The sequence below is a fragment of the Perissodus microlepis genome, chromosome 7 (genome assembly GCF_051167445.1).
Source record: "Perissodus microlepis isolate ML-2025 ecotype Zambia chromosome 7, ASM5116744v1, whole genome shotgun sequence".
Taxonomy (NCBI): domain Eukaryota; kingdom Metazoa; phylum Chordata; class Actinopteri; order Cichliformes; family Cichlidae; genus Perissodus; species Perissodus microlepis.
The window spans coordinates 17,203,826-17,218,174 of NC_140467.1; the positions used below are offsets into that span (position 1 = coordinate 17,203,826).

At 42.6% G+C, this 14,349-nt stretch overlaps 1 protein-coding gene across 1 annotated transcript in view; it reads right to left on the minus strand.

Annotated features, from left to right (window-relative positions):
- Window positions 1-14,000, minus strand: part of LOC146382896 (A disintegrin and metalloproteinase with thrombospondin motifs 20) — a 76,808-nt gene extending 62,808 nt beyond the window's left edge. Inside the window, exons 1-3 of the mRNA XM_084933897.1 lie at window positions 13,562-14,000; window positions 12,994-13,355; window positions 7,876-8,044 (exon numbers count right to left, since the gene is read on the minus strand). Coding sequence (XP_084790023.1) covers window positions 7,876-8,044; window positions 12,994-13,355; window positions 13,562-13,652 — 622 coding nt within the window. The 5' untranslated portion in view covers window positions 13,653-14,000. The remainder of the gene's footprint in view (window positions 1-7,875; window positions 8,045-12,993; window positions 13,356-13,561) is intronic.
- Window positions 14,001-14,349: the final 349 nt, after the last annotated feature.

The window sequence follows — 14,349 nt, forward strand, 5'->3', positions numbered from 1 at the left end:
ATTTCCTATTTTGTCAAAACTCAAATTGCTGTAATTTTTAATAAATGTTTGTACATATAGGTGTAGTATTTTTCTTTTGCCTCCATTAAACCAAGCCGCAAAAGGGACACAATGTAGCAAAAGTTGCTAAAAAAAATTACACCGACTATGTAATTACTTTAAGTAAGACCACTAGTGCTTACGATCCGAGCATAGTTTGGAATCCGTCATCCTCCTCAACTTTGGATAACCCGATTACAGTGAAGACTTCCATTGTGTTTTGTAAACTCAATCTTTCCAGACAGTCACACAGAGACAGATTGTGTGTAACTGTTAGATTAGGGAAAAAAAGAGAAAGGAAAACTCATTCAGTGCTCCGTGAGTATTCAAGCGATGCCCCCAGTGGGCACACGAGGCGAAGTGTGACTCCCTGGCACAATGGCCCACAGCTCTTGCCGCCGTGAGGCCCAACCCCATGCCAGAACCAGCATCCAAGCCAGCGCCAAGCCGGTCTGTGCCCGTGCACGCAGCCCGGGCAGCTGGGCCAGCACGGAGCTTTGTATTTTCCAGGGAAAGAAAAATCTCAAAGGCCAAAACCCACCGCACTAAACCCCTTAAACAGACTCATCGCTGCAGACAGTCCGACATCAAAGGGATTATCAAAGCACAGAGGAGTATCTCTCCATCCTCAGAAATTGGTGTTAAGACTCAGAGTAAGCAAGTGTGTGATGGGAAAAAAAGAGGAGGAGGTGAAAATATTGCCTTCTGCTATAATAGCCTTTGAATCAGTGCAGATTAGCCACACACAACCTTCCCAAATCGCCTTAGGTTGAAATCCCCCTCTCGCTAGGTAGTGAGCTGCTACTTACACCATGAGAAGACAGGGGTGACTGACCCACTGTACGCACAGAGGCATTACATCACCCACTGGGCACTGGAAAAATCAGCCACAGAAGGTCTTTATATCTCTGGGCTCTGCATGTTGGAATTTACTATCAACAAAAAGAACCTGATAGATATTATTTCTTTTCAAACTTGGAATATAAACTCGAACTTCAGAGGTTTCTCATGATCGGGAGCATTAAAAAGGGGCCCTGCATGGCATGAGTGTAGGCATTTCCAACTTATAATCTAGTCGATTCCAATGTACACACAGCTAAAATGTACCAACAGAACACACTCACTTCTATGTTCCAACACCTAATTGACTCGGGGATGTGTAAATCTTTATATCACTGTGCCAAAACACAATCAAAACAATGAACATTACCCTGTTTGTGTATTCACTCAATGCCATGAATAATTGCAGACAAAATATCCCATACACACAATGACTGAACACTTTTAAACATATCTAGACATTTTGATTGGGTTTGAACTGCCACATATGTTAACAGTTAAGCATTTGTTTACATTAATCCATAAACATTAAAGTGTGGAAATATTTTACTGTTGCATAGACTTTTAGTCTGAGTCCATCTATGTATACCAGCCTGTCCAAAAGGATCTCAATGGGATTTTAACATAGAGCTGCTCTTTCATGCCAAGAACCAACACATACGTAGTTGAACTAATAACCATTGTTTTACAGTGTTTTGCTGGCCTTCTGAGAGTTGTCATCTTTGGCTACACATTAAACCAGGGGTGGGCAATTCCAGGCCCCGAGGGCCAGTGTCCTGCAGGTTTTAGAGCTCACCTTGGGTCAACACACCTGAATCACATGATTAGTTCCTTACCAGGCCTCTGGAGAACCGCAGGAGCTAATTTAGCCATTTAAATCAGCTGTGTTGGTTCAAGGACACATCTAAAGTACACTTTCCAATCAGTACAGGTAGTGTCTGCTACTTAAAACAATCAGACAGCGCGGTTATTGGAATACAAGTTAAGAGGGGAAAAACTTTGAAACCACCGCAGACAGGGGCACAATTAAGTGTAATTCTGCGGCTAGACAGTGGAGAAGTAAGGCAGCTAATTGCTTCTGCTGAAGAAGGCTTTTAAAAGTGAAGTGGCGTGGCTGTCGACATCACTGGAAGTATGGTCTTTGTACACTTGCAGTCCACTCGGTTGATATTTTCAGTTCAGAGATAAAGACAGCATAGTGGTCGGCTGCAGACCTCCTCAAATGACGAAACACTACTTGTGGATCAGAACTGTGACGGTAGTAGCCTGGAGTGTTATCTTAGCCAAACCAAGATACTCCCGATGTCTAGTTTAAAAATGTTCATCCAAATATACTAAAGATGAAATCATTATGGATACCATTTGAATTCAATTGAAAATGTTTGGATTGGGATACGCAAGAAGCAACCTTTCCTCTTTGTTGAATACACATGTCTTCAAATCTTACAGTAATTTGGTTACATCTGGAAGGCCCAGTCAATAGTTTATAGGACAGATGTTGGCGTTTTACAAGGAAGTGCCAATAAAGAGCAAATACATCATTTTCTAAAGCTCTTCAAAATGTGTCAAAGATTTGATGAAAAGTCTCTATAATATTATTTTTTATTTATCCAAAAAAAAGTTCAATTGAGATTAAAAAATCCTTTTTCAAAAGTGATCTGGTCAAGACAGAGGCAAAGATTTAGTCATTCTAAACAGAAATAAATAGTTTCTGCTTGTACTGACATACAAAACAAGCGAGTGAATACAACATATACATGATACACGATGTTGTATATACAATAACACAGAACTAGTGCCACTTCAAGAGCAAAGACATTAACAATGAGCACTATGTTCTCGATCCTTTGAAACTCCCCACCAGGAACTATTCTGGACAGTTTCCTGTCCTTCTGTAGATTATTCTAATGACAAAAAGGGGCAGCATATTTTAAGGTCTTTTTTTGCAGGGATAAATACTGCTAACGTTTTGCTTGAGTGAAGGCCATACTAATTATGGTTTTACACATGTATGTTCACAGGTATACAAAACCAGCCCAATCGGAGATTTGCACACACAGGATGCTAATAAAATGCAAAGCAGCAAATTAAACAGGATATTCAGGTTTTGTTAAATGCCTCACTAAAGAGCATCAACCTCAACACTGCAATTTATGCAATCACATGTTTATACGTAATGTTAAAATCTGATGTCAGAATGTCAGAATCTGATAAGGACATATACAAGGCCTCATTTTTCTTTTCCTCGAAGACGACCATTTGTGACTCAACAATGACTACAGATCTGTTCAAGGAACCATTTAAATATCAAGATGTTGATTTTACTCCAAGACAATCAGTATGGATGACTTAATCATGTCTACCATATTTTAAAAGAAACCCCTACTTTAGATACTGAACTATAATTGATCTTTACATTAAAAATGTAGCTCTGTGTTTTTGAAGGATGTCTGGCCTCTATGATAGTAAACAGCCTGAGATCCTGGCCAAGTCACTGATGATTTCTGGTCATCTCTTGGGTTTACCCTTAGTGGGAAACTGTTGCTCTTCCAGCATCCATGCCACCATGCAGTTAATCACTGTCACTCAAGTTGTTTGAATAAGCTCAAGTCTGTTAAGAATGCCCAGACAGTATTCAGTGGCAGAAAATAGCTCAAGTTGGAATCTGAGCAACACACCCAACACACTGGGTTCAATAGGGCTGTGGCCTCAGGGTAGGCACATGGCAGCTATTAAAGTTACAGACTGTGTGTGTACCCAGCCCTACTCAGCCCTGTCCGGAGTATCTGTTATCCTAAACTCAGCGAGTGCAATGGACCAAATTATTAGCTGCTTGCATTATCTGTCATGGAGTGTTATGAAATTTGAGGCAGTAACTCAACAGAGCATCCTGCCTGAAGGGAAAACTCACTCATTACACACAAATAGCACATGTGGTGGCTCAAACTCGCAATCAATGCATGACAAATCAGGTTTTTTTATACTCATCTGACACATTTTAAGGCTAGCGTTCAGATCACAGTGATTCAAAAGACAAAAATATTCAACTGGCATTCAAAAAGACAAGAGAAATGAGTCTTTTTCAAATGAGGGCCAACAGCAATGCAGTGAGTAAGAAAGCAACTTTATAGAAGCAGGTGTAAAAGAAGAAAAGCAGGCAGTGGGAGCTTGAGAAAAGGCAAGGGCCACTGCCAAGCTCTGAAGCAAGACAGACAGGCACATGCAGTGCAGGCCAGAATTGCTCAAACTCACAAAGAAAGAAGTTAGTTTCCCCATTCCTCTCCGCTCTTGCTCAGCAATTCTCAGCACTCAGTGGGACACTTCATCCACTGACAGGCCAAGGAGATGACATGCACTTTCACAAACACACATTTACACAAGCAAACCACATTTACACACGGACACAAAAGCCCCAAAACAAACTCTGTTTTTATTCTTTGCCACAATAGGTACTTCCTGGAATGCAGGAGGTTGAGTCAGTGCAAGGGCCATAAGGCCACAGAATAAGCCTAAGCCCTTTGGAGCCATGTGACACCCAGAAGTTCCACACAATCTAAAGAAAGATGGTGAAGATGACAGAGTAATTGCTGTTCGCCCATCACACCCTAGCTGACCACATTTCCTGACCCCTGTCAAGAGCCGTGCTTCAGAGGAAAACAAAGGGTTTAATGCATACATAGTTCCAAGTGAGGCCCGGCAAACAAGCCGCCAAGCCCAGAATCCACGCACCTCTAGGAGGGAAAAGTTCAAGGTCACATCAACTCATCCAGTGAGTGACTCCAAACAAAGAGGGAAGTGAGGTCACAATCAACAAGTGCCTCCATTCACATACATGAAAGCGCAAAGGGAGGGCAGGCACCGATTCAAGTCGGCTAGTTCAAACCGCAGGCGGGGGAGGACATTTTTCCATGTAAATGAACCCATTGACCAAAAACCTGATGCTAGCATTTGAGCTACCATGTATACACAGTGGGCACTGAGAGGGGAATCGTATACGATGATTGTGTTAAGGGTCAGGGGGCACAGATGCCATCTGTGCCAAGTATTGCCGCATCAACGCCAGGCAATTCGGTCTCCAAGCTGGCCTCGGTTACCCATCAAGAAATCAGGCAAGCTGCTTGAGAGCTGACGCTGGAACAGGACTTTGGGTAGTTGGATTTCAGTTTGGTGTCAAGCTGTCTTTTAGTCTTTTCACTGTTTCTAATTCAGACAAAATACGACACCCCACAGTTCTGGACTTGCAGCCAGTGGCTTGGTGAAAGAGATTCTTTGCAATTCCCACTTCCCTTCGCCTTTTGCTTGTCTTCACATGGATTTTTAAAAAGCAAAGGGAGCAGAGCGACAGAAGAATCTACCCCTACCTGCAGCCGCCCTCATTTCTGCGCTTATCTCTATCAAAGGATGACACGGGGATTCACATGCAAGCCGACAGACTGATACCCTGTAGAATGTGTCATTAGGGGTCGGAGCCGTGTTGTGGTTTGAGCCTGTTCAGCTTTATTCCCTCTATGCTTTCAAAATTCAGAGTGAGGCACAACAAGGCACTCTGTGACTTTAAAACATTAATCACCCACTCAACAGCTATCTACTCCAGTAAAGGTATTCTAAACAGAAGGAAAACCACCCAGGTTGGCTGACAGAGAAAGGAAACTGATACAGCTGCAAGCAATGTCCATCAAAGTCACTGGCATCAGTGGTTCAGTAGGATGAATTTACATTTAAAAATGTCATATAAACTTCCATCCATTCAACACAGCATTACAATAACAGCCTCTCGCTTTATCAACAGAGCATGAACACATGTCGTGAAGAAAAGCAGCTGAAGACAGCCGTGTCCTGACTGTTAAAATAACAAAATAGAATTTTCCATCAAGGTAACACTTCAGTCTTATCAGTCTACTTCTACATCTGACATCTCACAAGCAGTGACAGCACAAGTATGAATAAGTCAACTATTTGTACGTGTCAGAGATGACAAGCTCAAAGCTCAAAACAGAGCGTCATCTTTGTGAAATGTTTCTATGTGGAAACATCGCTTTCCTCTCCTTTCAGCATTTTTTTCTTTCAGAGATCTTGGAAACTCTTACTTGTCTTAAGACAGCAGATACAGAAGTCTCCGTTGTTCTGGCGCACTGCGCAGTGCACGAGGGAGGTATTCTGAGCCAGCATTTCTAAAGGAAACTCTTATCTTACCATTCTGCTGATACACATGCTGTTTCCTGAAGGTGTGTTTGATAAAGCGCAGTTTGTTTCATCTTTATCGTTTTCAAAAATATGTTTTGCTTCAGGAAACAGCAAAAAAAGGGGGATGGATAAGGAATAAAATCACCGTATGTCTTGCAAAAACTATTTTTTTTACAAATCAGAGTGGCTGCTTGGAAGGCCACCAGCACTTCTCTGTGTGGCTCAAACGTTCTCACCACAAAAAACACGAATATGGAAGAGAAAGCGACAAAGAGAAAAACAGAGTCATAAGATTGCGTTGACCTTGACAGAGAGTCCTTTTAGAGCCAGTCAAAAAGAAAGGAGATTGGAATCGGCTCTCTTGCTAACATCACAGGTTTTGGGTGGGTAATCTATGTGCTTCTTGCTTAAAATGTGGTCTTGTGTGATGCCTATGCGCTCCTCTAATCCATTAATAAAGCTTTCCAGTTTTTCAAACACAATGACAAGCTGACAGCCTGAGTGTGTTGACATTTATTTTAGAAGTCAGTTTAGTCTAATGAAGAAAATTAAGTGGACAATTTGCCTTCTGAGACATCAATGTGCAGAAATACTGCAAAGCCAGGAGGAAAATGCCCAAAGACCAGGAGAAAAAACTGCAAGTGTTCTGGAAGCAGGACGACACGCGTCAAGTTAGTGTTTATATGTAACCTGCACTGCGCTGTGTGTCATAAAAAGACAGGACAAGCCTATTAGTCTGTGCTCAGTGAAGCCTTCAAAGAACCAATTTTTCACAACATGTGGAGATTGCCCTTTCTGATAATGGCACAGTCTGGGGACACCTCACAGTCCTAACCCAGGCCCACTGCTTCTTTTAATCCCTTGTTCATTGTTTACTTGCTATCCTTTGATGAGGCCCCACAGGTGTCTCTAACACTTTAAACACCTACATCCCAGCTACCTCCTGCTGTACACTGAACAAAAGGATTTCATTTCACAGTAAAGGTCATGAGAAGCTATTTCAGGATGCTTCTCATTTCATGTTAACTAGACATTAAACTGGTTTACACACTTAAACTGAATGGTGGAAATGGATGTTCTTAAAACATTAAAAGTCAGGGGGTTAATAGATATATATATACACAAAGCTTTCAGCGAATGCTGGGTCTCTGTTTGCCTCACACAGATTGAGCGAGTGAAAGGGTTGAGCATATTGAGGCAGCGTTGGCCTGTCCAAGTTTTTTTAACCCACCGCCACACACAAAGGCCACCACCGGGCGACAATGGCTGCGTTCAGACAACAAACAAATCAAGCAGTCGGCATATAAAAGATTTATCGCGTCACTCAACAAAGGCCCCCCTCGGAGATCCTTGTGAGGACAACTTTAAGGTCTTCCATCGAGGTGAACTTCACTCAGTCACCCTGCTTTTCTCTTGAGGGCCTCACCACCACCCGCAGGGCCTCAACCATAAAAATTCAAATGAAATTGGGGGAACTTTCCAGCAGCCTCCCAAGTGGAAACCCCCCCCCCCAGTTCTTTTCAGCTGCAAACTAAAAAGTTATCGCACCTACCCTCTGAGCTCCTGCTACAAACCTGGGACTCAATGTTCCAGCAGAGGAGGCATGAAACCACCACGCAGTGCACAAGTAACAGCCACTAATCAAGGCTGAAATCTGCAAGCCAAAGATCGTGACTGAGTATAATTTACATTTTAGGGCAGTGTTTATTGCCACGGTTCAGAAAGAAAATACAGGAGATAAGGAGGTAAGTGTTTGTGGGTGAAAGTCAGACAGACTGTGGTTACAGGTAGAATACTTAGGCAGTCTATTACCTGAGGCAGCGCAGGGCTCTGCATTGTTGTCAGTTTTGGAGATGTTTCTTTTCCTCTCATGTCGATAGACGAGATGAGGTTTGTCGTGTTCTTCATCGTATTCCTCCCCCGCAGCGTTTAAAAGGGGTTCCAAGAAGAATTCGCCATGTTGTGTCGTAAAAGTTCCAATCTATAAGGGGGGGAAAAGCCAGGAGATGTCACTGGTACAAAGCATGCACGTGCATGTGTGCATATTCTACTGTACGTGTGTCTGTTTATTTCACAGTTTCATTTACACAGGTTGTGGTCTCTTTGCAGTCACTCTGTCCTAGCCTCTGGCACCAGGGTTCACATTATTTCCATGCTTTTAAATAAGCTCTTTTGACAGGTGTGTATGGAAAGAACATGCTGATTGAAAAGGCAACAGAATATCCGTAACTGCTTTCATGTCAGTTATTGTTGAAGTTTTAGCCCTGAGAATCTCATTCCGTGACAATGAAGGCGAGTTTTGAAACATTTTAAGTCTTTTGCATGATACATTTATCAGGGCGCTGTTGCAATTCAGTAAACCGTTTCACACATTTATGCACAGGTTATTAGGTAAGCTGTAAGTGTCAAAATGCGTTTTTCCCCAAAAACCCTGACACTGGGAAGAGTGACATCATCATACACGGACCGAGCTGCTGACAGAGGAATGCTAATATTGATTTGGCAGCTCGGTCCCTCACAAAGCTTCTTAGCTCACTCAGCCATGAGGCACACTGGTGTTTGCATGGTAATTTCATGCGCACACTTAAACAGGATATTGGAGGCTGGAATGTTATCTTTAAGGCAGCATTACGCCATAAACATCCCCGAGTGATGGACATTTGACAATGGAAAAGATACAACTCGGATGTGGAAAACAAGTACAAACTGGAACTGCACTTTTCCTCCCTACTTTTCAAAAAGTAAGGGATTAGATCCCCTGCAGGTTTACACTACAGCTCCTGAAAAGGGTTAAAGGCACTCAGTTCTACAGTTAGGTATTTGGAAAGTGGCACAATTTGTGTAATTTTTGCCTTTGTATGACATTCAATTCAAATCAAGATGTGAAGGCAGTTTCACGGCCAAGTGGGGCCTGTTTCCTCGTCGTTCCACGACAAATTTAGCAGATAAAAATTCTGGAGTTGATTCCAAGTGTTGCACTTTCATTACTTAGATGTTAACTGGAACTATGTGAAGGTCAAAGAGATATCAGTTTAGGTGAATGAGGCCATCATTAGGCTGAAAAAAAAAACTATTAAAGAGATAACAAAAACTTTAAGAGAGGTTAAATCAACGCTCTGCTACATTCTTTTAAAAAAAAAGGAATGCACCAGCCAGCTCAGCAACACCAGAAGGACTAGAAGACAAGGCTATGTTATGGTATGGGCAACTATCACTGTCAACAGAACAAGTTTGCCGGTGTTTATTGATAACGTGACTTATTGAGATAATCAGCAGGATAAATTGTGAAGTGTACATGTGTTATACTTTCTGCTCAGATTCAGCCAAACACTTCAAAACAGATCAGACAGTGCAAATAGTTAAATGACCCAAAGCATTCTGCTAAGATAACTTTGTCAACTCAACTTTCTGAAGACAAAGCTGAAGGCAAAGAGACACACAAACAAGCAGCAGGTAAGTAAGGTGTCTTACAGTAAAGGCCTAACAGAGACTTCAGGCAGTCTAGAACCCATCAAAGTATGAAAAACAGTCCTGATATTTAAAATTATCCAAATCAGTTTGAGCCTCTGAAAATAAGGGAGGGGTGTATAAAAGTGGCTGTAATTCCTGAAAAGTTAATGCAATACTTTTGCTTAATCGCTTAAATAAAAGCTGAGAGTCTGGACTTCAATCACATATTAATTCTTTGATTTAGAATAACTATGCCATGTTCCAAAAACATATGGATGTGGGTTCAGTGCAATAGTGTCAAAACTTGCATAAACAATGCACAGGATAGAAACGCCTTCACTTGTTGAAGCACCCCCCCTCTGCCCTGGATCAGTACTGGTTCTTCAGTTCTCAGAAGCCAGTGAAGTTGCTTCTTCAATGCAGAAACGAAATAGAAGTAGTTTTCAAATCCAGCTGGGAACTTTGAGAGAAGACAGCATGAACGGATGCATTTGTATGAATGATTTCGAGATGATGTGACTCTTTTTTTTAATTCCTAAAGTCCACCAATCACTCATCATAGACACAAAACATGCTGTGACAACAACTCGCCAGAGAAGCTGATACTGAATAAACAGTGTTCATGAAATGGCCTTTGCAGTCAAAATAAGAGTCAATCCACTCAAGCATACACGACTACATCTTCTTACATTTACACGGTCGAGTAAAAAACAAATTTATGTGGCTAAAACGCATCAGGAATTATCCACTGCAGAGAACGTTTCCCTTTGTGTTTCAAAAAATGATCACTGAATAACAGTCAGATATTACTTCATTCTTGACCTTGGAACTACAAAAAAAGCACAAGGTTCATTTGGTCCTTGCTCTGGTTCGTTTCGGTGCAGATCTTGAGCAGATGGAGATTACTCTGTTGTCATCAAACTGTCGATGTAATGTCCTCTTTGTTCAAAGCAGGCTCAAAACATTCACTTTCGTCTCATCTGGTTGTGAAAATAAAACTCTGTTTAAATATACCTGATCAACATAGAAGTACTGCAGCCTTTTTCAAACCATTGCAGTCATAATCTAAATATAATGAATGATTTATACAATGCAAAAATTGGTAGATGTTTGCCGGTGTCTTGTAAATCACTGTCTATGGTGAATTAACTTCAATTAGGTAATTATGGGTGATCCGGTCTAAAGTTTCGTGTGGTGTTAACAGAAAGCTGAACAGATAAATGCTCCCTTTAGTCAGCGGAGAGGAAGAGATTCAGGGCTTCCCAGCATTAGCTCAGCAGCATATCTGACAAAGGTTTGGGCAGACACAATGGCTGCTGTTCAGTACTGGGTGCTGAAATGGACCTTACAACTGAGAGACCCCTTTTTGAAGCGAGGTCACATTTGTGACATGAGTGGACCGACTGCTGGCACACAGCTCTATTATGAAATCTCTCAAAGACACTATGATTTTCTGTGGCTGCAGACACCTGCAGTCAGTCTCTGTTAAATATCCTACGGCATATAAAGGTGCTGTGAACCTGATCTTTGTGCAGAGCTGCTTCATTCTGTGCTGGAAGTAAAACAGATGCATTTGTCAGAACAGCCTGACTTAACCTACACTTCTATTATGTGAGTGGACTGAAAGACCCAGCTTCTCAAGGAACCCAAATTTCCCACGGTGTGAGCAATCTTTAAGTCTCCTCCGCAACCTTCATTGGCAGCTGTCTTCTCTTCGGGGCATTTCTCCTCTTTTCTGCCCATCATGACTCACTTTGAAAAGGCCAAAAGCTCCTCAACCCTGCCTCCCCCCAAGCTCTCCTCAATTGCCCCCCGGTGATAGCTTTGAGCAACATTGGACGAAAGGGGAAACTGCTTTTTCCAGAATGACCCCTTTGTTTTAGGGCCTAATTATTCCTTAATGACCTCATCTCACCAAAATGTGCCCGGGCCATTAAGCCCCAGTGATCAGACACGGAAACATTTATGACCCAATAGCCTCTGGTGGTGTATCCATTGTCTTGTCATTCTCAATGAGTGATGTTGCAAGGTTTGTTGAAAAAAAGGATGCACACATGTTTGTATAAGTGAGTCATATATCAGAGAGGGCAATTAAAGGCTGCCCTGATAAATGGAGAACACCTTGTGTCTTAAATTGGTGAATAAAAAGAAAAACACTTTATTTGACCTTATTTTATTTTTTGATAGCTACACTGCTGTGAGTCAATTCTTGCAAAGTGATAATACAAAGATTTATGTTTTTTAACTGAATGTGCAAATAACTATATGACATGCTATTCTCCTGCTGCACATGTAAAATAAGGATAACCATCACTGATAATGGCCTAGAGCAGGAGGAAGACTTTAAGGCTATGGTCAGTCTATCTGTCCACTCTAACAACCCCTGCTCTCCCACCCTGCCCCATCCCCAGGCACAGTCTATGCCAGAATCCGCCTGGCGCGACTAAGGTCAACCCCCTGCCCCTGTACCAGTAACCTTATGTGACCCATGAAGTCATCGCTGTCAACAGTTATCAGATTCCCTCACATAGGAGTCAGCAAACTAAATGACTCTGGCATCAGGCATCCGATATTACACATAAGTCCTATAAACCCCCTTATTACCCACTTATTCCATTACACCCCTATAAAGTTGGCGGGGGGAAAAAATGTGATACATTTTCATCAATGAGCATCTTCTTTCTTCTGTCAATTAATGAACATGCCTCTTTAGGCTATGAAGAGTGACCACAAGAGAAGCGAGTTCCAGGAACTACATGGTGGCATCTTCAAAAGACCTATTTGTCTATGGGTCAAACTTATGATGATTTGAGTATCATATTATAAACATTAAAGAAGCTGGAACAAGGAAATGTTCTGCATTTTTATTCATAAAATTAAAAACTGGACTGCTTTAAAATTGGGTTGTCAAACATAAGGCCTGGGCCAAAAATCGGCCCAAAGAATGTAAATAGATTTTGAACTTTTAACTGTATTTTTATAACTTTTACAGCTTTTCCAGTTGATTAAGTCCCCCCTCCTCCCCACTGCCATTCATACTAAAACAAAGTAATTAACTATTAGTTAATTGACAGAAAAGTTCTTCCTTTTCCACTGTTTCACAAGCACGAGCATGACACCAAATAACTAATAATCCATTTCTGTGTGAAAATCCTCTATGACCACATCAGGGTTTTAGTGTGTTTGCTGACGGACACTTCAATAGAGTGGCTTGTTGTCAAATCAGCCCCAATCCCAACCATAACAACCAGCCCTCACATCCATCCCACCCCACCATCCCCACAGGCACAAAGGTGCAGGGCTTCCCATTGTCACTAGTCCAGTAACACTTGCTCTCGATCCACACTTACACACATGACTTGAGCTGTGGGCTGTGCGTGCGTGGATGGAATTCGTTGAAATGGAAGAAAGCATGTCAGAGTGATTAAAGCTTCCCAAAAAAGAAGCTTGAAGATAGCGGAGTGGAAACCAAGTACTCACCAGACCAGTGCACAGGCTGAAGACGGCAGGGTACTCGCTCTTGGCGTTGACGTGTCCACGGAAAAAGCAGTGGCGCATATCGCCGGGGTCAGTGGACTGGGAGTCCGTGTCGTTACTCTGCTCCTCTCCCAAGTGTGTCACCGTGTAAGAGGGCGCGATAAAGCTGGAGTCTGCGGTTAGATTGAGATGAAAGCGTTCCCCGAAAGCATCAATCCTGTAGTGAAGCCGTAAACCGGACAGGTCATCGTTTAAACTCCGCCGTCTCCTTCTGTAGTGCAATTTGTGGGGGAACGACTCTCCGAAGTCATTCACACGTAGCGGCTTGACGATTTCATACGATGACAGCTGCTTGATGAAGCTTTCTGCTCAAAAAAAGTCAGAGAAAGTTGGGACTGAGAGACAAAGCAATGGTAACAAACAGCTTAGAGCCTGTGCAACAGACTAAATGCAGATGCAGGGTGACAAGCCTACCGCACGCCGGGAATCATGCTCAATCACCGTTAATAATGTTGAAACACATTTCAGCAGTATCACTTCATCGTACTCGCAAGCCAAAAGAAAACACTACCTTGTTTCGGATGCAACTGGTATTGCAGAGTCTCCCGGACAAAAGCTGACAGATGACACATTAGTCCAACCAGCCAGATTGCAAACTGCATGATTCCCTCCGCAAAGAAACCCGGGCTGTCGTCTCCAAGGCAGTACCCTCAATCTCTCTCCGAGCGGCTCCCCCTCTGCCTCTCCTTTCCCCCCGGCTTGTCAGCAGCAGGTCGTGGGATCCGTGGACGCTCTCTGCAGCGCAAGTCTTGCAAAGTGCACTGGCCTCATCGCATTGCTCAATATGCATCCACTACCCTCTATAAAGGCGAACTATTTATGACACATTCATCCCCCCCCCCCACTCGGAAAAAAGTGCTGCCTAATGTTAATTGCAGTCTATACTGAAAGGAGGGATCAGTGCCAAGTAAGCTTTCCCTTAGCCATCCCTAGAACACCCCGTGCACCCTAAGCACTCACCAACTGCGAAGCAACGCCCCTACAATCTCGAGCCAATAGTGAGTGTGCCTCGGCCACCACACAAGGTACAGGCTGGAGTGTTGCAGTGCTGAGACCGGTCATGTTGCAAAAAATCAGCCAAAACGGTAAAACGAAGTGAAAGTCCGGTGATTTCTGTTTGTTTTCAGCCGTGATTCTTGCTATGATTCTAGCTTTGTCACTCTCACACACACAAAGGCACACTCTGAGGAAAGTAAGCCACACTTTGAAGCTGTGCCATGCAGCACTAAATTTCCTTGATTCTATATTAGGCTGTTATTATAAAGAGTCGTGATGTAACTGAGATGCCAAACAATGAAG